Source organism: Pan paniscus, chromosome 3 (assembly GCF_029289425.2).
Source record: "Pan paniscus chromosome 3, NHGRI_mPanPan1-v2.0_pri, whole genome shotgun sequence".
Taxonomy (NCBI): Eukaryota; Metazoa; Chordata; class Mammalia; order Primates; family Hominidae; genus Pan; species Pan paniscus.
This window is the reverse complement of record NC_073252.2, coordinates 41,801,736-41,825,123: the sequence shown is the minus strand read 5'-3', so window position 1 is coordinate 41,825,123 and position 23,388 is coordinate 41,801,736. Positions and strand designations below refer to the sequence as shown.

General features: G+C 40.9%; 1 protein-coding gene across 12 annotated transcripts in view; it reads right to left on the bottom strand.

The window, feature by feature from the left end:
• LIMCH1 (LIM and calponin homology domains 1) overlaps positions 1-23,388 on the bottom strand; it is a 339,570-nt gene that overhangs the window by 59,780 nt on the left and 256,402 nt on the right. For 11 of the 12 annotated variants that reach the window (XM_034958502.4, XM_034958506.4, XM_034958501.4 and 8 more), the window contains 2 exons: positions 20,936-21,188; positions 1,399-1,434 (listed from right to left, as the gene is read on the bottom strand). In XM_034958502.4, coding sequence (XP_034814393.2) covers positions 1,399-1,434; positions 20,936-21,188 — 289 coding nt within the window. Of the gene's footprint in view, positions 1-1,398; positions 1,435-6,574; positions 6,836-7,297; positions 7,407-7,515; positions 7,635-8,905; positions 9,236-10,646; positions 10,890-13,372; positions 13,676-19,689; positions 19,957-20,935; positions 21,189-23,388 lie in introns of all 12 variants that reach the window. The other variant, XM_024928494.4, reaches the window with a different exon arrangement.

Sequence of the window (23,388 nt, the reverse complement as noted above, 5' to 3'; positions counted from 1 at the left end):
TTAAGCAAATTGTATAGCAGCCTTGCATTGATGAAGAAGAAATCCATTCTATCAAAATGTTTTTGCTCACCAAACCAAAGTAGTGTTTTGCCTATCAATCTTATAAAATCCTCCTTTCAGTGAATGTTAAATATTGCCATTGCAGGTTTGAAAAGTAATAACCAGGGCTCAATTTTACAGACTACTTAACTCTGTGCAGTCAGTCAAGCTCAGGCTGAATTTGGTTTTGAGGCATGAGTGTTCTTTATGTCAGATCACACATGGGAAACTTGGCCCTGGAGTTTGACCACTTAGGGCTCAGAGTCCAAACTAAGCAGACATCTTGAACACAAACATGAAAATAGCACAATCTGAAGACACTTAATTTTTTGCCTAATCTCATTGTCATTGGTGGAAATGATGTTTGCATGTTCTACATGCAAATTCTATTCAAATTCCTCATTGTGTGACTTGAAACTGAGGCTCAGGAAAGGATAGGCAGAGGAGGACTGGTGATTACATTCTGGGTGGCCCAGGCTCCCACGAGGCCACAAAATGCTCCTCAATATCAGGATCAGCAGACTACTGATGCTGGATTTAGATATTAATCATGTTTCTTCAAATACAAATTACTTGAATCTGAGAAGGCTAGTATTTTGCAAAAAAAAAAAAGTTTGCCTTGAATATCAGTTGCAGAATGATCTGCATATGGGAAATCCATTTCTGAAGCAGAGTTAATGTGGTCACAAATGGGAGGGTTTGGAGTCTTCTCAAATTTGGATGTGGAGTACGGGATAAGGAATGAACCTCTGCTTGGTTGAGTGAAAACCAAGCAGCAGGGAGGGGAAGGGCCAGTCATGTCTTACATCCTTGGCCCCTTGCTAAGCCATGGGACTTGAGCAAAACTCCAATGTTTTGGTCTCAAGCATCCCACAGTTTATGTGACTCCAACCTGGGAGGAACTTGGGCTTCTGAATCTATAATTAGTGGTTTGGGATTTATTTTCTTAGTTAAAAAATGAGACTATGGGAATGACTACCTCATTGTTAACTCTAAGCCCCAACATATCAAGAATTAAGTGCAAAACTCAGAATGCCCTTTAAATAAATCTATAGTTCAGAAGGGGTACCAATGTTCAGACCATAACAAGAACAACGACTTTAACATGCCCAGTCTATGAAAAGCAAATGTTAAGTTTCAAGCAGCAGCTTCATATTAGAATCATGCTTAAGTTGCTTTTTCATTCATCTTTCCTGCACAGAATGTATGCTCTGCATTCCAACTTCAAGTGCTTTGCTGCACAAGTCAGCTAACTATTCAGTTCACTTGCATCAGTTGCGTTTCAATTAGTGGTAAGTACTGGAAGCATGCAGTTTAGGCTAGTAATTAATGTAATCCTACAAATACAAGGCAACTTACTCTGCGTCATCAGACACAGGAGTTCTCGGACCGTATCTATAAGATCAAATAAAAAATTAGAGGACTGGCAGAGTTGAAAGTGAACACTGTAAGCAAGCTGGAAATAAAAACTGCCGGTGAAATACATGTGCGCCAAACCTTTTTTGCTGAGATACTGAAAGAGAAATGGCATTATACAATTAGCAATATTCATTGGCCGCTGAAAATCAAAGACAAGTCTTGATATTTCTAAAAAATGCAAAATTTATCTCAAAACCCAGAAGAGAAATGAAAATAATCCCCACACTACCCAAAAAGAAAGAATCTGTTCAATATAAACACAGAAAGGCTTAGGTGCAATCCACAGTGTTTAGAGAAGGCAGCTTAGAAAACAAACATGTATTACAGTCATTCACAAACAGTTCAACTTTTTGTGCCTTTATGTTCAGCAGTAATGGGCTGTAATGGACACCCACTGTACAAGTGCACCCTTACTGACCCTGTCCCTGAGATGTTAATGCATTTGCACAAATAACATCAAAGAGTGTTTCTGCAGTTTTCTGAAGGGAAACCAGAACTCCAACCAGAACCCCAATCAGTGCCTTCCGCATGCATTTGACAGAAACCACAATTCCTAGAAAACTAGGTAGCCTTAATCAAAACCAGACTTGAATGATACTCCATAACTTGAAAAACTAAAGTTTTTTTCTAATCTTTTATATTCTCCTGATAATTTAGATCCATAAAGTTGTACCCTCTGCGATAGTCACCGGAAGTCTAAATGAGTCTAAAGCAAAAAGACTAAATTAGAAAAATATTAGAACATTACAAACCATATTTCCAGCACATGAAAAAACAACAACAACAACAACAACAACAAAAAAACACAGCTCCCACAAATGCCTGTCTCTTCAGCAAAGGCGAGTTTTAAGGGTCAGTTCTTACCTATACCCTGAAAAGCTCCTCCTTTCTGCAATTCTGATGGTGGACAAAGAATAGTAAAGAAAATACGTCCTGCTTCCAGTTTCCAATAAATTACATTTTGGAGTCGGCAGCAAAAATTACCTGGTCCCATGATCAGTTTCACAATAGTTTATAGGAAAAGGGTAATTTCTAAACATCTCTTCCTGCAATCTTAGAGAAATCTTAGAGAATCTTAGAGAAAACACCCCAGAATGCATGAGTGTACACACACATACCCCCTTCTCTCTTATGCTTTTATCATTCTAGAATAACCTACATTCATTGATAATGATTTAATTCACAGTGAAGGCAACCATACCAATGCAAAACCCCAAATCTCTGTTGAAATGGCCAAAAACAAGACAAGGAAAGGGTTTATGAATGTTTTTCTCCTGGCAGTAAGACTCATTTTCTCCTTCTCCAGAGTATCGTTTCGGAAGGTGCTTAAGTTGAACCTAATATTCTCAATTTTCAAAAACACTACTGCATTGAAGCAGATGACAAGCGGGTTCTTTCACATCGAGAGAGTGGGCTGGGCGTGGTGGCTCATGCTTGTAATCCAAGCACTTTGGGAGGCCAAGGCAGGCAGATTGCTTGAGCTCAGGAGTTCGAGACCAGCCTGGGCAACATGGCAAAGCCTTGTCTCTACCAATCACACAAAAAATTAGCTGGGCATGGTGGTGCACACCTGTGGTCCCAGCTACTCTGCAGGGTGAGGCAGAAGAATCACCTGAACTGGGGAGGCAGAGGTTGCAGTGAGCAGAGATCACGCCACTGTACTCCAGCCTGGGTGACAACAGAGTGAGACTCTGTCTGAAAAGGAAAGGAAAGGAAAAGGAAAAGGAAAAGGAAAAGGAGTGCAAGGGCAATATTAATTCTGAAGACTAGGTAAGTGTTTCCCAGTTAATAAATAGGCCTATTGGAATACATTTATTCAAACACGGTGTTTTCTAAGTTATCTATGGAAGAGAGCAGAGAATTTCTTCCCAATGGATGGTTAATCAAGAATCTATTAATAGTTGCTATGTGTTTTTGTGTTTCAATTTGAATATTTTAATTAACATTTTATTGAAGTTTAAGCTATATACAGAAAGTGCACATACCACACATACACTTCAATGAATTTTCACAAAACGAACATATGCATAGATTAGCGTTGAGTGATTTGTACTACGTAAACAGACTCAAATAGTATGTACTCTTGAGTTTGTCTTCTTTAGCACATTTTGTGAGTTTCAACTATGTTGTTGCATGTAGGATATATCTGAATTTAAGTTGTTTCTACACAAAGTAATTAACAGTATTTCATGGACATCTCTACCAATAAATGTAGATCTATACCAAAATGTAAGCCCCACAGAAGCAGAGATTTTTCTGTTTGGATTCCCTGAACAGTGGCCAGACTAGTCCATAAGTATTTATTAAATACTTATCAGGTGCTCTAGAAATTGAAGAGAAAAGAATAGCCCAGTTTCCGAAGATAACCTTCATTTATCCCTTTACTATGTACTGGGGGTTTAAGGAATTTCCTCTGAGACTTGTATTAGCTTTAAAAGGGCACCAACTTAAGCAGAATTGCCTTTGCTGGCAAGGGGAAGATAATTAGAGCTGAGGTGTCAAGTGACTTTCCCAATCACCCTACAGGAGATCAAAAAGTAAAGGCAAGTTAGCAAAAAAAAAAAAAAAAAAAAAAAAGTAATAAAGCAATCTTTCCAATGCAAAGTACGTGACTCAATAGGTTATGAGGTAAAAATTGGCCACGCAGGTCACAGTTGACAAAAGCATCCTACAAAAAAAAAAAAAAAAGTCAATAAAGTTTAATTTTGAGGCCAGGCATGGTGGCTCATGCCTATAATCCCAACACTTGGGAGGCTGAAGTTAGAGGATCACTTGAGGCCAGGAGTTTGAGACCAGCCTGGGCAACATAGTGAGACTCTGCCTCTACAAAATAAAAACAAAAAAATCAGCCAGGTGTAGTGGTGTACGCCTGTGGTCCCAGCTACTTGGGAGGCTGAGGTGGGAGGATTGCTCAAGTCTGGAAGGGATATGCTGCAGTGAACTGTGATCACACTAGCTTGGGTGATGGAGTGAGATCCTGTCTCAAAAAAATAAAATAAAGTTTACTTTTGAGGGTAGGGGTAGGTAGAAAGATAAAGGGAATAGCCTATGCACCCATTGCCTGTATTTATGTAACTTTCACTACTAATAAAGCATTTCAGAATCAATAATTCGATAGTTATCTATTTCTATATCATGAACTAGCGTTAGCTTAAAGTGTTTTTACTGCTCATCTAAGATCACCCCCAGCATCCAGCACAGTGCTTTACACATAGTGATTATTACTTGATAAACACTTGTTGATAGGAAATGTGCATACCGACAGTGTTTGCTGGCTCATTCACACAATATGTCACATAGTTCACCTGACCATTCCTCCCTGTGCTCAGAGTAACCGTCCATTCCCATGTGAAAATAAAGAGGAATCTTTCCAGAATCACAAAGAGAGTGACAGGCCAGGTGCAGTGGCTCAAACCTGTAATCCCGGGACTTTGGGAGACCAAGGCAGGTGGATCACTTGAGGTCAGGAGTTCCAGACCAGCCTGGCCAACACAGCGAAACCCCGTCTCTACTAAAAATACAAAAATTAGCTGGGCGTGGTGGAGGGCGCATATAATCCCAGCTATTCAGGAGGCTGAGGCATAAGAATCGCTTGAATGGGCAGAGGTTTCAGTGAGCTGAGATCGGGCCCTGCACTCCAGTCTGGGCAACAAAGCAAGACTCCATCTCAAAAAAAAAAAAAAAAAAGTGACAGAGAATTCCTCAGGCTTCCACAGTCTCCTCTAGTTACTCGTGTAGGCATCATGCTGGAGAGGGATGCTGGTTTTCCACTCTGACAGAGCTGAGTTTGGATCTTGGCTCTGTAGGTACCAGCTGTGTACATGTGGACCTCAGTTTCCTAACTGCAAAATGCAGATGAAAATTCTTCCTCTCAAAGGTAGTGTAAGGAATAAATGAATGGGAGAGCACCTAAATGTATCCAGTAGGCAGTCTCTAGGCCTCACCTCCTTCTTTCCTTTCATTCTAACTTGCTTTACAGAAGCCCGCGGATCCAGGGTCAAGTCCAGGGCATCTGGAAAGTGAGTAACTGTGGAGGACCCACTTCACCACTCTGTTCCTCTGTCTTCCCAGTCCTAACCAGCTCGGGAATCATGTGTGATCCACTCACGCAGCTTTTCTCTACATCAGCCTTCTTATCTGTGAAATGGAGCTAACATAGATTCCTTCAACCTACCTGTGAATTCCCAGGACAAGGTGAGCTTGAGGGAGCAGACACACAGGAAACGCTACAAAGCACTCTGTGGTTGTAAAGCACAAATATTACTTCTGCTCCCTGAAAACAGTGCTAGGCTCCATTACTGTTTTATTCAGAAGAATGTAAAATATAGATTAAATTCAGGTGATCAAGATGGCTAGGGTATTGATTTTTTAAAAATCTGGAGAGATTACCTACTGTTCTCCTTGCCTCCCACTCTGCCTTCTCTCCCACTGCCATCAGGGTCCTTGGAGAAGCAGAACTCCATTGCTTCCTATTTTATGGTGAGCTTATAAATTATGCAAAGCCCTCCTCACTTCTTTGCCCTACATTGGTAGGCTTACCATACATTTAACAAAAATGTATCACTTTTATTAAATGGCAAGAGAGGCTTCAACACATAGGACCCTAAACTGGAACAGGAACCCCAGGATAATTATTTCCTTAGTCGTCATCAAGTCATGGTTGACTCTAAGTCAAGTCAGAGCATGGAATAGAAATCCTACCTGCAGAAGGCAACGAGTGTTTGCTAATGTTGAAAAATTAATATAATTACAACTTTTATAAATGTATTCACCTTCTTTGGACCTGGAATCAAAGTGAAATCAAGTAAGTCAGATAGAAGTTCAACCCCTTTGCCCAAAGGCTCCTATGTGAGCTAGAAAGAAATAAAAGAATTTCCCATTTATTCAGTCCACAAGAGTCAGAAAAAAATGTTTAACAGGTAAATTCACCACTGAATCACACCTGCTTACATGTAAAAAGAAGAAAAAATTCTTCGCAGATGAGGCCAATTTTAATCATTCTGTTTCTGCTAGAAACAGCAGGTAAGTGGCACTGAGGTGCCATAATGCATTAAGAACACACTGAAAGCTCAGACTGGAGAAACAAAGTCACAAGGGCACAGAATAACCTTCTGACCTCTGATCTTTCATGGGTAGACCTTTAGAAGATTCTTCCACATCCTGTTGCTTTGCAAATGGAACTGGAAGGAACTGGTTTGGGTTGGATCCAGTGTGTCTAAGGGACATCCCAGTTCTCCTGGCCATCATGTCATCTTTTCGTGAATCATCCAACTTTCGCTGGCCTTTCAGTCCACTGCCACTCCAGGCAGGAGCTGTCATCTTCTCCAACTTCTCTTCTGTCCCTGAAGCCTCACACTCAGAGGCCAGAGGACACAGCCTAGGGCAACATTCAGTCCAGCCAGTCAAAGGCCACTTACTGCTAAAGATATTTTCAGTAGTGTCACTCACTGGCGTTAATTCAAGACAGAAGAAGCCAGCATCCCTGGAGGCAGCGGCACACAGAGCAGCTGAGCAGGAAATCTCCCTTTTGAATACTGGGACCCTCTGTCATGCAGCTGATACTCACACAGGAATGGGGGTCCCTTTCTGGTTTTCATGAGTCCTGAGAATGAAATTTGGCCAGTACTCAGCCACATGCAAAGGCTAAAATATCTACCCAGAGCGGGCACCAGAAGCAGAACTCTGATCTTGGGATAAGCACACTCTTTTAGTGACTTTACTCCACACTCTATCAGTCGCCAGCTGCAGACTGTGACTTTAAGCTGTTTTTTTGGGAACACGACAGCCACACACAGCAGGGGCAACACACCACGGAGCGGAGCGCAGGCAAGATGCTCACAGTGGCTGGCTGCTGTCCTCTGATCTTTCTGCCTTTGACAGCCTCTCAGAATCTCTTGGAGCGCTTTCCATTTCTTCTTTGCCATCCTGTGGCAGCTGTTTGGATGTAACTAAAGCCAGAGAGGACAGTTTCACTCCTAGGAAAGAATTCACACCAGAGGCTCTGACCCCACCTGTCCTCCTTCACCTCCCGGGAAGGCAGGAAACACTGCTCCTCACCTTCCTCTGTCCCCCTCGGGCACTCGCCCAAACTGCAGACCCACTCTTCCTGAGACTCCGGCACAGGAGCCAGCCACGAGGCCCTTCTGCAATAGTCACCTCGGCCAGAATTCATTGTTCTGCAGACGATCAAGTAGCATTGGTGGCAAGAGAGGAGAGGAACATGGGTTATGAAAGAAGACAGTGAAAGTCCTTGGGACTGAAAGATTAAGAGAAGAATGTGGCTGCTCTCATTCCAAAGGCTGGTTAGTAAGGATGATATAATCAGATTGAGATAATGGAATGTGAACTCTGGCTAGGGCCTATGAAGGTCAAACAAGGCTGTGTGACTCTGTCACCACAAGACTGAATGATGGGCCTCTCAGGATTCAAGGCCTCGAGGACGTATTTCTTATTAATTTCCTACCCCCTCCTCCCCACCCCAGATCCCCACCATCCTCTGAAACCTCAACTCTTTATTTCTGGTGTTTATAGCCTTCTCTCTTCTATGGTGTCACCCCGAGTCTGGAACCAAAGAAACCCTTCTATAGGTCATAGGCCATCCATCATTTCCTTTGGATTTCAAGGGCAAGGTATAAAGAAGAATGCTATGAACACTTCTTCCTGCTACGGACAGCCTCACTTTGCTCCTGCTGTACAGAGGGAATGGAGGTTCCCAGGGCAATCCAGTTTTACACATGTCCTATATGTGTTTCCTGGAAGAGAGACCAGCCCACAGAACCAAATCCCCAAAAGAGGGCTTGGGAACTCAAAACTGGGTGGCCTCCAGGGAGGATGAGAACTGAGACAGGCCTATAAAGGTGTTCTTCCCTCACACATTTGGATAGCGATTCATCCAAGGAAACTCTCGACTTACAGAAACCCCCAAAGAGGAGGTTTTTAAGACTCCTGATTTATTATATAATTTTAAAAAGTGGGGGAGGAAGGAGACCTTTACTTTTTTAATATGTCTACTTAGATGTATGTCCGAAACGTGAACTCATGATACTAATAACTTTTTCTTTCTCTCTCTAAGGGACAGGAAAGAGAGAGGTTATACATAAGCCCAGGAAACCCTACTGATATCATTAAAACATTCCATTTAGCTCATTCGGTATTTTCAACTAATAAAATAGTACTGGATGCAGCCAAGGGAAAAAGGGTCATTTGCCAAGATTATTGGCATTCCCAGGCAGTGATTCTGGTGACAACAGAATCAAAATGGATGCCTGCCATTTAACTTCACATACATGTTCCCCGCAGGGGGACCCGCTAACATTACTTCTCTGCTATACATAGTCTGTTAAAACTATGTCATCTCTAGGGGCTTGTATAATGTGCTTCAGCAAACTCTATAAAAGCAGCAGTGACTCCCATGCAGATATCCTTGCACACGTATGGCAAAAAATACCTGCAGTCATTTTGTCGATTAAATATTTGGTGGCCCTTTAAGCTGGAAGTGGCCGCTGAGACAGGAGACACAGAGTCCGTTTGAATCTTGCTGCCATGACAGATGACTTCTTCTTCATCCTCTCTAGGCCCAGCCTTGCCAATGCTAAGCCGCTTCCATTTCTGCTGATCTATCTCCGTCACTGGCCCAAAGTGCACAAACTTTTGCCTGGGGCTGGAAGCTTTCTTAGAGGCCCTTGCTTTGCGGTTGGCAAAGTCATCACGAATGGCAGTTTCTGCTTTAATTTCTGGGGAAGGCTCAGAAGCACAGATGTGCTGAACATCTCCATCCCTAGTCAAAACCAGAAATAAGTTCTAAAAGTGTCTGAGTACAAATCAATAAGAGGTTTTTAAAAAAAAAACAAAAAAAAAAACTAGAAGTAGTTGGCCCTCCCTATCAGTGAGTTTGGCATCCCACTGACGGGATTCAACCGACCTCAATGGAAATTATTTGGGAGAAAAAAATTCCACAAAGTTTCAAAAAGCAAAACTTGAATTTGCCGTGCACTAAGTACTACACTGAATCCACATGAATAAAGTGATGTGAAAGCACTGTATTAGATATACATGTATAAGGTATGCTTATGTTAATGTAGCTATTATCGGTAATCTACAGATAATTTAAAGTATATGGGAGGATGTGCATAGGTTATATGCAAATACTATACCATTTCATATAAGGAACTTGAGCCTCTAAGAATTTTGGTATCCAAGGGGAATTCTGGAATCAAGCACGGATACTGAGGGAAGACTGTATATGAAAAATATTTTTAAGGCTAGAGCAAAATTGCTTTTTCATTAACACTCAAATGGAGAAATGACCATTGTCTTGCCTAGAAATGATCATTACCTTGTCTTTAAGCTTCTATAGCTTTCAAAACATCAATTCTAACATCTCTAACATCATAAACAAGGGCATAAGAAAATCTTAGGCACTGTGGAATAATTAAAATTATTTGAAAGTCAAGTTTAAATTATTTATAGTAAACAAGTCTATCAAAATAAATAAACATTCTTAGAAAGTTGGCTGGGTTAAAAAGAGAATGTTTTCTCTCCATGTGGTTTGTAACTTTTAGTATTAATAAATTCATCTCATGCTGCATATGCTGAGCTCCAGCAGCTCTGTGATGTGAGATGCACTTTTTCAAGCCATCAAAATAAAAAATGATACAAGGGGCCTGCACGGTGGCTCATGCCTGTAATCCCAGCACTTTGGGAGGCTGATATGGAAGGATCACTTGAGCCCCAGGAGCCCTAGGTGTTCGAGATCAGCCTGAGCAACATAGCAAGACCCCATCTCTATTTTAAAAAATTAATTAATTAATTAAAATTTTGGCCAGGTGCAGTGGCTCACATCTGTAATCCCAAGACTTTGGGAAGCTGAGGTGGGAGGATCCCTTGAGCCCAGGAGTTCAAGACCAGCATGGGCAGCATAGTGAGACCTTGTCTCTAGAAAAAATCAAAAGATTAACCAGGCATAGTGGCATGGGCCTGTAGTCCCAGCTAGTCAAGAGGCTGAGGGAGAGGACTGCTTGAGCCCAGGAGTCGAGGGTACAGTGAGCTGTGATCAAGCCACTATATTCCAGCCTGGGCAACAGAGCAAGACCCTGACAAAAAAAAAAAGACATAAAGATAAGCACTTGATGCCTTCAAAATGAAATACCATGACTGCCAGGGGGAAACTGGGGGGAAACATGACACACCTCGCCTTTTCTGACACTTTGAGTCTCTCCCACGTCTCCAAGTCAGCTTCTGTTATGTTGGAGAGCGTAATGAAGCTCGGGGGCTCGCGGTGAGGGGCAAGCCTGCCCTGAATTCTCCGCTGGGCCAGGTCATCCTTGTGAAGATCTGGCACCTTCCTGAGTCCTCCTTCCACAGGTTCACTTTCCTGAGCCCTCATGTTACAGGTCACTATCAACTTCACCTCTTCTGTGTGGCCCTGGTTTCTGTCCATTTGATCCGGGCCCCCACACCAATGGAAAAATCAAGTTCAAGGAAGGGGAGCAGACAAAGAGAATGTCAAGCATGGAAACTCACAGGCTGAGGACAGAACAAAATGATGGAAACACTTTTCTCTTTCTCAAAAATGGAATCAACGGGAGCTGTGATGACTTTCATCTATACCACCCTTATTATAACTCTGAATGAGACAGAGGTTTTTTTCCCCTTCCAGATGACAGTCTCAACTACAGTTTAGGAAAATAAGCCGTGCCTGCTGAAAGATTACTAATGGTAATGAGATTTTGGTTGGATGGTAATGATGCCCAATTCCCACACTCTTCAAGTTACTGTAATGAATTCAGGTTTTCTGATGAATCCCTTAGCCCTCTTGGAATGTTTTTTACTGCATTAGTAAAATGTTCATAATGAGCTCTGCATGATCCAAATTCTAGGATTAGTTTGGAGATAGCTGGAACATTGTTCACATATTAAACATCTCAAACCTAAACCCACAGCTGCCAGAAAGTACATCTAAGTCAATTCTGAACAGAAAGTTTCAATGTTTAAACTCAACGTCTGCTTCATGGCATTAGTCAGGTTTGGCTAATGCAAACTTGAAAAGCAGAGGGTATTCCTCTTTACCTGGATTGACAGGGTCAATACCCACTTGTTTCTTGTGTTAATAACCGTTCACCTTTATTGATGCTAAAACTGATATTTTCCATTGTTCTCCTATGAAGTGAACCTTAGCTGGCTAATGTTGACAAAACTGTGATTTAAACCAAAGCTGTGGCATTTATATATATAAATATTCCATTAAAAGTCTATTTCTAACTAAATATGCTTCTTGAAATAGAAAAATCTCAAAAAATATATAAATAGAGCCTATTAATCTTCCCACAAAATATATCATTCAAGCTGGAAAATCAAGAGGTGGTCTTTTGTTACCTTGATGATTTGGCATGCTTGCACAGCCCATAAAAATAGAAAGGCTATAGAATTTTCTTAGTTTGAGGAAGGAGATCAAGGAAGGGCATGGCAAAGAGGCACTAGGGACCCTTCTTCTTTTTTTTTTTTTTTAATAAGTTCTTTGATGCTGTCTAGAGAGGTCAAGGGCTGCTTCAGACCCAGAACTGCGTCCACAAACACAGAGTCAGGTGACAACAGACAAATATAGCTGGAAATATCAGGAATTAAAATTACATGGAGGAGAAAGGAAACAAGGGAGATACAAAGGCTAGTCCTTTTCTTGACTCAAATTGCTGATTGCCATCAATATGCCTTGATGTTAGTCAGTTATCCAAAAGTCTTTGTTTCACTTGCACAACTGATCCCTCCCACAAGGCCCTCCAAGAATGGTTTGTTACAAGGCCTGCCAACAGCAATGGCAAAGACCAAGGGCCTCCTGAAGCTATAATGTGTCCTGTAAAGAAATGATGCCAGATTTTCTCTTATCGAATCCCTGTTCTATATCCAGGAATCCCTCATGGGTTTTTGTATCTGGTACTTCCTAAGAAAAATCAAAAAGACCAACTACTCCCCTGAGCTCAACAACTCTGCCTAAAGAACCATTTTAATTGTCTAAAGCACAGCTGAGATAATTATATACTAAGTTCAACAGGCTTAAAAACCTCTAAAGTGATGGGCAAAAAGATGACAATTCAATAATGTAAATGCTAACTCTAGCTGATTTTGATATAAGGAAAAATACAAGAATGATTAACTCTGCAGGATGAAATTCAGCAAGTAGGTTCCCTAAATGAAATCATATCTCCCTCTCAGGACAAAAATCACTGGTCAAATTCCATCTCACTATAATTTTCCTGTCCCCAATTCACTCCAACATGTATTAAGAGGACGGGGAAAATGTTGGCAAAAGGAAACTGGCTTGAAAACAATTTCTATGACAGAACATATAGAAGTATAAGTTTGAGAAGTGTTTTTGATGGGAAATATCCATTATCATTTGTCTAGGTGATGTTGCTGGTGTGACAGAAGAAAGAACAAGTCTCATTTTTTTTTTCTTCCAACATCTAAATGTAGCTAATAAGAGAGAAGTGCTTTTAGCGTTTTTCTGCTTCGTTTGAATGGACTAGAGCAGCTGTGAGAGGTGGCTGTTCTCTGATAGGCAATAGTACATGTCTATTTTTGCTAATAATGCCAACTGATGACACCAGCACCCATATGTGGTGATGAGCCCTGATTCAGCACATCTACACACTGGAATTCAATGTTTCTTTGGCAAATTCAGCCCTATTTTGGACATGGACACTCTACTGTCTGCCATCTGCATTTAGGGGAGATTGAATATCTAAAGTTCCGCTTCAAAATAAACCCCCATTACAAAGTACATATAATTGAGGGGCTGGAAAGAGGAACTGGAGGGGGTACAATACAAATTGACTTCACTTAATTATGTCCTGTCTCCCTGTGTCTCTTTCATAGACACACACACACACACACACACACACACACACACCATGCACACCTTTTATATTCTAGACTTCTTTTTTTTGAGATTCCCTTTGAGAGCTGTTTGCTGCCATCTGATTTCTCTGCCCCTTTCTTTGGATAAGGGCCATAGAGGAGTTGATTTAATGGCACCATTGGCTTGGTTTGGTTCATCCTTGCTCTCCTTGCAGCAAAGTCATCCTTCTCAAGATCAGGCAGTCGACACACAACTTCACCTTCTGCCTCTGAATCGTTGCCATGTTGGTGGGTCAGGAAAGAGTTTTCTTTGCGAAGGACAATATCACGAATAGCTTCTTTCTCTTCACTTAATTGTTTTTGACTGATAGGGGAAAATTAAATGGGACTCCACATGTGATCAGACAAAAAAAATTAAATCTCCATCTCTAGACAGACAACTGTGTTGTTAGTGAAAAGTCTTCTCGATATTGTTAGTTCAAATGACATCTGTTCATTATTTCAGTCTAGAATTGCAGCATAGTTAGGGTGGGTTTTAAAACCTTGAATTTAGCCAGACACTAGCAATACTAAAAATTCATTTAATTTTCAGGGCTTCCATCAGCAACAGAAAAGCAGGATCCTAAATGGCTCTGAAAGTGACAGTGCAGATTCTTTGCATGAAATTGGGGAAAAATGGGAAGCTTTTTGTTACTGTTCCTTTTTCTTTAGCACATGAGTACCCAGTAGACACTTAATTTGTTTTTGACTGACAGGGCAAAAAATTGAGCCACCAAGAAACTGATCTGGGGGAAAACAAATGAATGCAGCTGTGTGACACCACACCTAGAATGTGTAACAGATTACAAAATGTAAGGAAGTCTTTCTTCAGAGCTGAGCTAACCTGAAACATCTGGGATAGTTTACGACCACTCATAGGATGGTCTTAAACTATTCCATTCCCATGGTCCTCCACTTCCAGGAAGCTTATCTTTCCCTGCACCTTTCCATCAGCAACTCTTTCTTCCCTCTTCTATCCTCCTGTCTCTCCACCTCTCTTCTTTTTCTTTTTTTTTAAGAGACAGGGTCTTGTTCTGTCACCCAGGCTGGAATGCAGTGGTGCAATCATAGCTCTCATACCCTAATTTGGGAGCAGATCTTCTGCTTGAACCCCTGAAGTCCAAGAGCAACATTCTTTCCACTTTGGGACAAACCAAACAGTCCTGGGCTCCAACCTCCCCCAACTTGGGCAGAATTTTTTGGAATAAAATATTCGTGTTTATGCAAATGACCCTGCCAATTTGTGATGCCAATTTGAGCAGGGAGAATCTGGTCCCTTGTGCATCTTGTGAACCCAGCCAGGCTGCAAATTCCGTTGGGTGTTTATTTTTAGGCTAAATGCCCAGTGTGGCAAGACTCATTTCAAGTGATCTCAATTTAGATATGCAGACTTAAAAAAATATATAAAAAAGAGGGTGAAGAAAGTTTCCGTATCATTGGCTATTTGAAGACACTCCCCACCCACTTGAAAAGTTGTCACAATGACTGATTTTCCACTAATTGCTTGAGTCTTTTAAATTCAGAGCTTCAAGGCAGATTTACGGCGAGCAAAAAATAATGATACAAGTTTTGAGCTGGCCCTGTTGGCCTTGAAATAATAAATAATATGTATAAGGTAGATATGTAGGATTGTATTCACAGGTGTCTAGGTATCAAAATACTTAAATGACTTTTATAATGTGCTTTTTTTTTCTTTGAAGGACCTTAAGGACAGTCTTTTGTGAAACTTGGGTCTGTTTTACTTTATTTTTCAATAACTACAACTCTTAGTAGCTAGTACATTTAGTACATTCCAGATACACTAACTTTCATGACAACCCTGCAAAATAGGAATTATGACGCCCACTTTGCAGAAGAGAATATTAAGGTCTCTAGCTCAAGCCATCTGAACTCAGGTAAATTAATTAAAGTATACTCAAGGGGCAGGCCAGGCTGTCTGGCTTTATATTCATGAGGAGGTTTGGCACTTTTATTTTGTCCAAGTCACTCATAGATGAGTAGCTTTGGGAAGAAGGAGTTGCTTTGGGGGCACAGCTCACTGTTTCATGTGGAAGGAATACAGTGTGGCAATGTGAAACGAGAAATGCCAAGCCCTGCCTCCAACTCGCGATCCTGCACAGCCTCACCTAAAGAAAGGCAGGCTAGCTTTCTTGGTAGGAGGGATTACGGACTCAAAGCAGGTGAGGGGGAAGAAAAGCTCTTGTCTCAACATTTCTGAGGCTTATATATTTCAAAGTGAATGAGATAATGATTTAAGCTAAGGAAGAGCTGGTGTTTTCTTTCACCCGGTTTTACGTGGCAATGCATAAGCAACCAGCTCAGATTGGTAGCTAGTGTGTTCCAATGAAGGAAACTCTGCTCTCCAGAAAAGCCTGTTAGTCCCCCTGGGAATGTCCTGGGTGACACTGGAAACTTCCCTGTTCACCCCATCTCCAATCAGGGCAGCTATTTGGTCGGTGCACAAGTAATTGCGGTTTTTGCCTTTAAAAATGGCAAAACCGCAATTACTTGTGCACCGCCCTAATACATCCAGAGTCACAAAAGTTCGTGCAAGTTATGTGCCTGACTGGTCCCCGATACCCGAGGATCTGTTCAGCAGCCATGGTAAACTGGCGTTTGGTAAGGAGGGCTGTAGAGGAATCCATGTCTGGCACTTAGCTGCATCTGCTCTTCCTCTAAAGATTTCTAAAATGTCTATTGTTCCTTGGAGGTTTTTTTACGCCCCCACACCCCCTGCCTTGTTTTCCCCTCTGTAATTAATTACTACGTGGTTGAGAAGATCCACAGACTAGCAGAAAGCAAGCACTGAGTGCTGAAACATATGAAAACAATTAGAAAAGAAGTACAATCACGTGAAACCTATAATTCAGTTCAAAAAAAAGTTTACTTCTCCAATGGGAAACACCAAGTAAAAGAACTCAAATCTCCATGGCATTTTAATTCAGGGGAAGTGCATCTTGGTTCTTATTTTATCCTCTTAAAAACAGAAATCTTGGCTTCTTTGGCAGACTCTCATATTTGGGGGATAATTAAGTTAGCACAACCATAAAATAAAATAGAAGAAAAAGTAATTTATGTACTTTTTCCCTTCAGTGGAAACTCTAATGAATATTAAACTCCACACATTTATTAAGAAATCCTACTTTCTGTCTCTTGATGCTAAGATACCGCTAATATATTGTTTGACAGGAAGCTTGAAACTTCTAGGTTTTTGACCTCTTGTGAAAATGAAATAACATGCACCTTTGCTCCCTTTTGTATATTGCCTTAAAGATAATGCGAGTCTCGCTCTGTTGCCCAGGCTGGAGTGCAGTGACACGATCTCGGCTCACTGCAACCTCCGCCTCCCAGGTTCAAGCAATTCTCTTGCCTCAGCCTCCAAAGTAGCTGGGATTACAGGCATATGCCACCACGCCTGGCTAATTTTTTTGGTACTTTTAGTGGAGACAGGGTTTCACTATGTTGGCCAGGCTGGTCTTGAACTCCTGACCTCAAGTGATCCGCCCGCCTCGGCCTCCCAAAGTGCTCGAATTACAGGTTTGGGCCACCGCACCCAGCCTAGCAAGGTGTTTAAGAATACTTGGGAAACAAGCAAACAAAAAACAGTCCACAAAATAAAGCTTTGTTGTTCATCTATATGCTCTTCCCCTCGGACATGGCTCTATTATCTCAATCATCTCTGCAAACATTCCCCAGCTGAGAAATGGGCCACAACAAGTGGTCCTCTTGTTGGGTGCAAAGACGTGCTGGTCAGAATTCATCTGGATGTCAAAGACAGAACACTGAGGTTAAAATGCCTTGAGAGATATCAGCGTATTTCAATGATTTAAATTCCTATTTTCCAGACACCAAGAGTCCTTTTCTTTTTCATGATACTTCATTCCAGTTAAGCTACTTTCTGCCCCATTAAAAGCAGGATCCCAAATGTGGATAAACTTAGAATGACTCTCAACTCTTGTGGCATGCAAAAAAGTAAGTGACAAAGACGTAGACATGCCAGGCTGGTGGCATGCTATGTGTAAAACCTTTGTGAGAGTGCTGGCTGGCAGCTGAAAAATCTGCCTAACAAATGAATTCTGGGTGTTTGGAGCAGCTGTGTTGTGTTGCTATTGGGAACATTCTCTGAGAATATGCATAATTATCCAGAGCCCAATTTTAAATGCTAAGTCAGAAGACCTGAGGCATCATGACATTAACTGACCTGCAAACTTCTGCATATGAGAGCTAACTTGGATGAAATAGGTTAAAATTAAGCCAAATAACAGGAAACATGAATGGAAGTGAAATAAACAAAGATAATATATATCCATTAGAATTACATTTTTAAACTACGATTTGATGTTTGTACAGTGAATGGGAGTTGTCATAAAAGAGTTCAAAGTTTTTAATAAAATAAACGTCCCAGGTACTGAAGTGGCACAGTACGTGTATGGACTTCCCAGCCTTTACCCCACTTCTCTTCTCTACGTGACCATTATTCCTGAGTGTGCTGAATTAGCTTAATGCCGCTCCCCTTCATCCCCCTTTGCTGTTTTAGATACTCTAAGGATGATGGTATCCTTGGTAAACACTAGCTTAAAGACTTTACATGTGATATAAATGAAAGATGTGTGTCAAAGACAGGAAGATTAAAATTTCAGGTAAGTTCATATTCTTATCTGTATCACTTATTACCTACTACTATGTCCTTAAAGGCAGAAGCTGGAGAAGTCTGAAAAATGGTACCTAGTGAGGAGATATTATTCCCCTCACTATTATTATTTTTGTCTTCTCAGTATCTAGTCCAGTCTCTGGTACATGGTGTATGGGATGCTCAAGGGATGCAGAAAAAAATGTGTTTGATAAGGTCTCTGTATCAAAACTTTAAAAAATCTGGATTTTTAAAAAAAGATTTTATTACATTACTCTTTATTTAATAAACTCAGGAGCTGTTTGTAACATAAACACAATTTTATGTTAGAATGTTCCAGAAGCACATACGTGTTCAGAATAGGCATGATTATCTGTAATATACCACAGACAAGGAGAAAGTATATCCTTAGTATTGTTTTCTTTTTTTAATACAAAGGTACTCTAGAATTAAATTTATGTAACTCAACACTGGATATTTAATTAAGACCTGGACCACATAAATAACCACATGTGGAGCTGTATAGAGAAATGGAAAATGTGTGGGACGCAGATGTGGTGCTGTGGTCAGAGCATCCGAATCTGATCACCAGGTCGGTGGTGACCAGCTCTGCAAGTCACTGACTATCAACAATCCTCAGCTCCCACTTCTGGAAGATGGGTATATCAGCCACCTCTTAGACCAGCCTGGCCAATGTGGTAAAACCCCATCTCTACTAAAAATCCAAAAATTAGCCAGGCATGGTGGTACACGCTTGTAATCCGAGCTACTTGGGAGGCTGAGGCAGGAGAACTGCTTGAACCTGGGAAGCAGAGGTTGCAGTGAGCCAAGATTGCACCACTGCACCCCAGCTTGGGTGACGGAGTGAGACTCTATCTCAAAAAAAAAAAAAAAATTAAATGGAACAGCAAGTGGCAAAGGAATTCCAACTGTCAAATTACTATGAATGTCAATTTGTAAAATACATTTTGGCTGCACTATTATTTGTTAGGATCATTGTGGTTATTTTATAAGAAAAATTAACCAGCTTCTCAAAACACTACAGAAGAGTGCAGACCTATAGTTTTCCTTGGCTCTGATTGCTGAAGGTCTCCATATCACATGTAATATGAAACTATCAGGACTGGATACTAGTACCTTTGTTACAATTAAAGAGAAGTAATTACTCCATTCTTTGTTTTTGAATCAACATGCTTTAGAAACTAAGGAGTCAAATAAACCCAATTCTACTTAGTACTCTCTTGGGACAAAGAAAGTAAGTGGATTTTGTAAGCCAGCCACTCTCTAAAGAGAGTGTTCCCCATTTCAAAGCAACAGACTATTTTTCTAGTGATGTGTAAAGTAAGATATGAGCCATTTAGGAGTAGCGTGAAAATTAACAAGCCACAAACAATAGAAAAATACAATGTTATTGCTAGGTAAATCCTGCAGCCCACACATGACTGACCACAAATACATGACAAAGACAAGGGCTGCACCCAGCAGTGAGGAGCTCACTCTTCACCTTCATTTAACATACCCAGGAGGTACTTAGCAGAGACATGCCTTAAGGCAAAGACTATCATCTATGTGCTCAGAGCAGGGAACAGTGATGCAATAGGAAAAGCGGGAAGTGGAAAAATCAGATGAAAACTCCAACTCTCTAGACAGATTCCAAATCCCCAGGCATGCAGAAAGCCAGCCGGGCCAGCCCTCAGCCCAGAGCTGACCTGGCAAAGCGCTGTGCTGCTGGCATGACCTTGATTCCAGCTTGCTCTAGCCTTTTGCGCTTTTGGATCTCAGCAGCATCTTTTTCTTCAGACTTGGGAGCTGGTGCCACCACAGCCCCGTCTGAAGAAGGGTGCTCCTTACCACTGCCGTCAGGTAATTCACACCCACCATCGGAAGGCTTCCGACCAGGATTCATTTGGCCAACTGGGTTGTCTTCACCAGCAGACCCCACTTCACTCCCCTCTTCCTCTATCGTTTCAGGAAAGCTAGTGAGTTGGACAATATGGTTTACCAAACTAACAGACTGGGCTGGGGAGCAGACCCCATGTCATCTCCCCGCTATTCTGATATTACTTTTCACTTTAGAAAAGAAAGTCATAGCACACAATATAATCCTGATAATGTGAAAAAAATTCAACGCAGCCATTTAATTCATACAATGCATCATACCCGCAACATTGAGAGTTATCCCAGACTTGATAATGAAAGGCAAAAACCTTTTCTGCTGGAAAGGTAAATTTCATTAGTTTGTTCAGCAAATTAAAAATTGTAATAACATCTTTATTCAATGGAAAATAATAGTACAGATGGACTATTAGACAAGTTTATTTTATTGTAAGATTCTTGAAGGCAGGGACTCTGCCTTATTTGTTATTGGGTCCCCAGTGCCTAGCATATAGTAGATGCTCAATAAGTACTTTCTGAATAAATGAATAAATACAAAAGCATAATCAGAGATTAAAACACTGTTTCTCTAAAGAGATGAGAAATCCATTTATTATGACTATTTCTATATGTGATTGTGAACCACATTCCATGCATCACATATTTGAGCTTATATCAAGTTAATTTAAGCCTAGAGTTTTAAAACATCTTTTTGCATAAAGATAGGAATCTTTCTACGCCTAATCTGACAGGATTGGGAGTCAAGCAGTCTCCGCAGAAGGACAAGGATGACAGATTTGCTCTCAATGTCCTATCAACAGAATTGGTTTCAGAAATCTGCTTATTTAGACAAGTAGTTGCTGAATACCTACTGTGTGCCAGGCACTGTTCTAGGCGCACTCACGAAGCTTCTATTTTCTCCTGACAAGCTCTCTCCAAAGATCTGTCCCACCCACCTCCATCCGTAATCTTCCATCAAAGTTCTGAATTGGTCATTTAACCTCATTCCTGTCCAGGAACTGCAGTTCCCAAACCACTCATGCCCAAGCCAGGAAGAGGGCAGCGGTGCTCAGGCCTTACCTGAAGGGCCTCTCCCCACCCAGCGGGGAGGTGGCGGTACTCCAGCTCTTGCGGTATTCCTCGCGCTCTGCTTTCTTCTTTCTCAGAGGCGCGGGGACGTAGGCCGTCTGATTGCTTTTGTTCGGGAGGTACTGGTTAAAAGGCACTGCTGATTTCGGCTCACCATGGGAAGTCCGCCGTGCAGACATGTCATCCTTCTTCACATCCGGCAGCTTCCGATGAGGCAAGTCGGATTCAGAGTCGCTTCCTCTCCCTAGGGAAGAGAGGATGGGTACTGAGAAAGTATGTTAGGCTAGCAGAAAGTTCCCAATGTTAAGCATGCATTAGGGATGTGGTTCAATCTGTGGGTTCTGAGGATTCCTTCTTAAATCATTCACTTAACAAATCTAAAGGATCCATGTAGATTACTCCACTCTGGGAAAAGAAGGAAAAAAATCAGGAAAAAAACCCGACAAGGGCAAAACTAAAAAATACAGACATAAGCCTAACTGTATCTGAGAATTACAATTAGCAAGACATCTGCAATAGGATTTTCTGCCTCCTGAGATTCTGCTACTCTCAGAAGAAAACAGAAATTATCCAATGAAGTTTTCACTGAGCCCCTGCTGCATGTCTTACACTATGCTAGATACTCCAGCAAATAAAAATTATGAAGCATTTTGTCTTTGAGGCATCTTTAACCAACCCATAACATACCTAGAGAATTGAAGTTATAATCAAGAAGCACAGATGTAGAAGAACAACAGAAACTCAGAAAAGTGATCAATTCGGATTATACCAAGGGTTTGTCTTCCAGGAAGGGGTTCAAGTTGTTCCTCTGCATGGGAGCTCTTCCTGGTTCCCACGGCTGGAGGCAATCTGTTCTTCCTGTGAACCCTAGGCCCCCATGATCTTGTCTTTCCTTCTGGCACATTATACTTTCTACCTTGTACTTTGAGAATAAGGGCTTTATAGTTTTTATAGTTATTATGTCATTGCCTTTGTACACAGTGGGCATCCTTAGATTATCTGATGAATAAAAGACTTGGTTTGGCTTAGAGTGTTTTAGACAACACAAAGGAATTCAACGTTCCCAACATCAGCCATTTGTTGGACAAAAGCCCCAATAATTATATTGTATTCTTGTTTCCTGAGTCTCATCTTATTAGATTTCTAGGATCTATTAGTATGAAGCCATCATTCCAACAAACACTGCCATATAAGTAGCCGCCACTTCAATGCTGGTTGAAAACAATCAATGAGAGCATTACAAGATTATTCAACTATGGTGGTAACAAATAAAATATATACCTATTTACCCTTAAGAAAAGAGCCTTAAACTAAGAGCCAGGAGATGTGGCATCCTGGCAGAGAAGGTTGGTGTTAAGTCAGAGCCACTTCCTTTTGAGTTCTGCTGCTCATTAGCCATGAGACTTTACATATGTTACATCAGCACTTTAAGCCTCAGTTTCCCAATTTACAAAATGAGGATAATAATATCCCTACTTCATAGCTGTTGGAAGAACCAGATACATATAAAACTATTGGTACAGTGCTTGGGGCAGACTAAGTGCTTAATAAATGCTGGCTACTCTTTATGTCATAATAGTTCTGGATCTGTCAGAAATGAGCTGGGCTCCTAGGGTTGTCTCTAACACACTTGACTGTCCTTTTCTGTAAAATAGGAATAAAATGATTTGCCCTGGAGGTTAAATGATATAATGGCTTTTAAAAGACTGTAAACGTTAAAGGCATTGACCATAAACAAGTTGTTCATTGTTGCAGATGAAATATTCAGTTTATGAATTATTCATGCCACATGCTTTCAGTCCTCCTTCTGAGGTTTTGACCATTTCATTACTTATTAGTACAGTATTTGACTCACAATTTAGCTCCTTTCCACCTGGTCCTTAAACAAGTATATCTGTCTCAGTATCATAATGAAATGTTTAGAGCCCCCTGTGAATTGCTTTATAAACAAATACCAACACTACCCTACCTTGCTAAACTCTTAAATTTGTTTCCCCATTTGATACTATCCCATTTTATAAAGGTGGGTACAGAGGCTCAGAGACACTGTAGGAACCCCTGCTGCAGGGCTGGTTAGTGACAGTTCTGAAACTCTACTTTCTGTTCTCTTGACTCCCAAAGTTCTTTCCTCTGTTACACACCTGTCTTGGGAAAATGTCTCCTGATAAAAGTGTTCTGACTACGATAAGTGCTGCACTTTGTTGAACAAATAAAGCAAATGATTCTTCAATCAACTATGAAAGCTTAGTGATGGATTAGAGTTGTCTCAGGTCCCTCAATTCTAAAATCCTATAATCTATGAATCCTATTTGTGTATAGCATCTATACATACACATATATAGATATAGATATCTATTTATATTATCTATAATATACTGAGTGAAAGTCTCCAAATATGTTGTCTAACAACATAAGCAAATCACTTTTTCTCCCAATTATTCTTT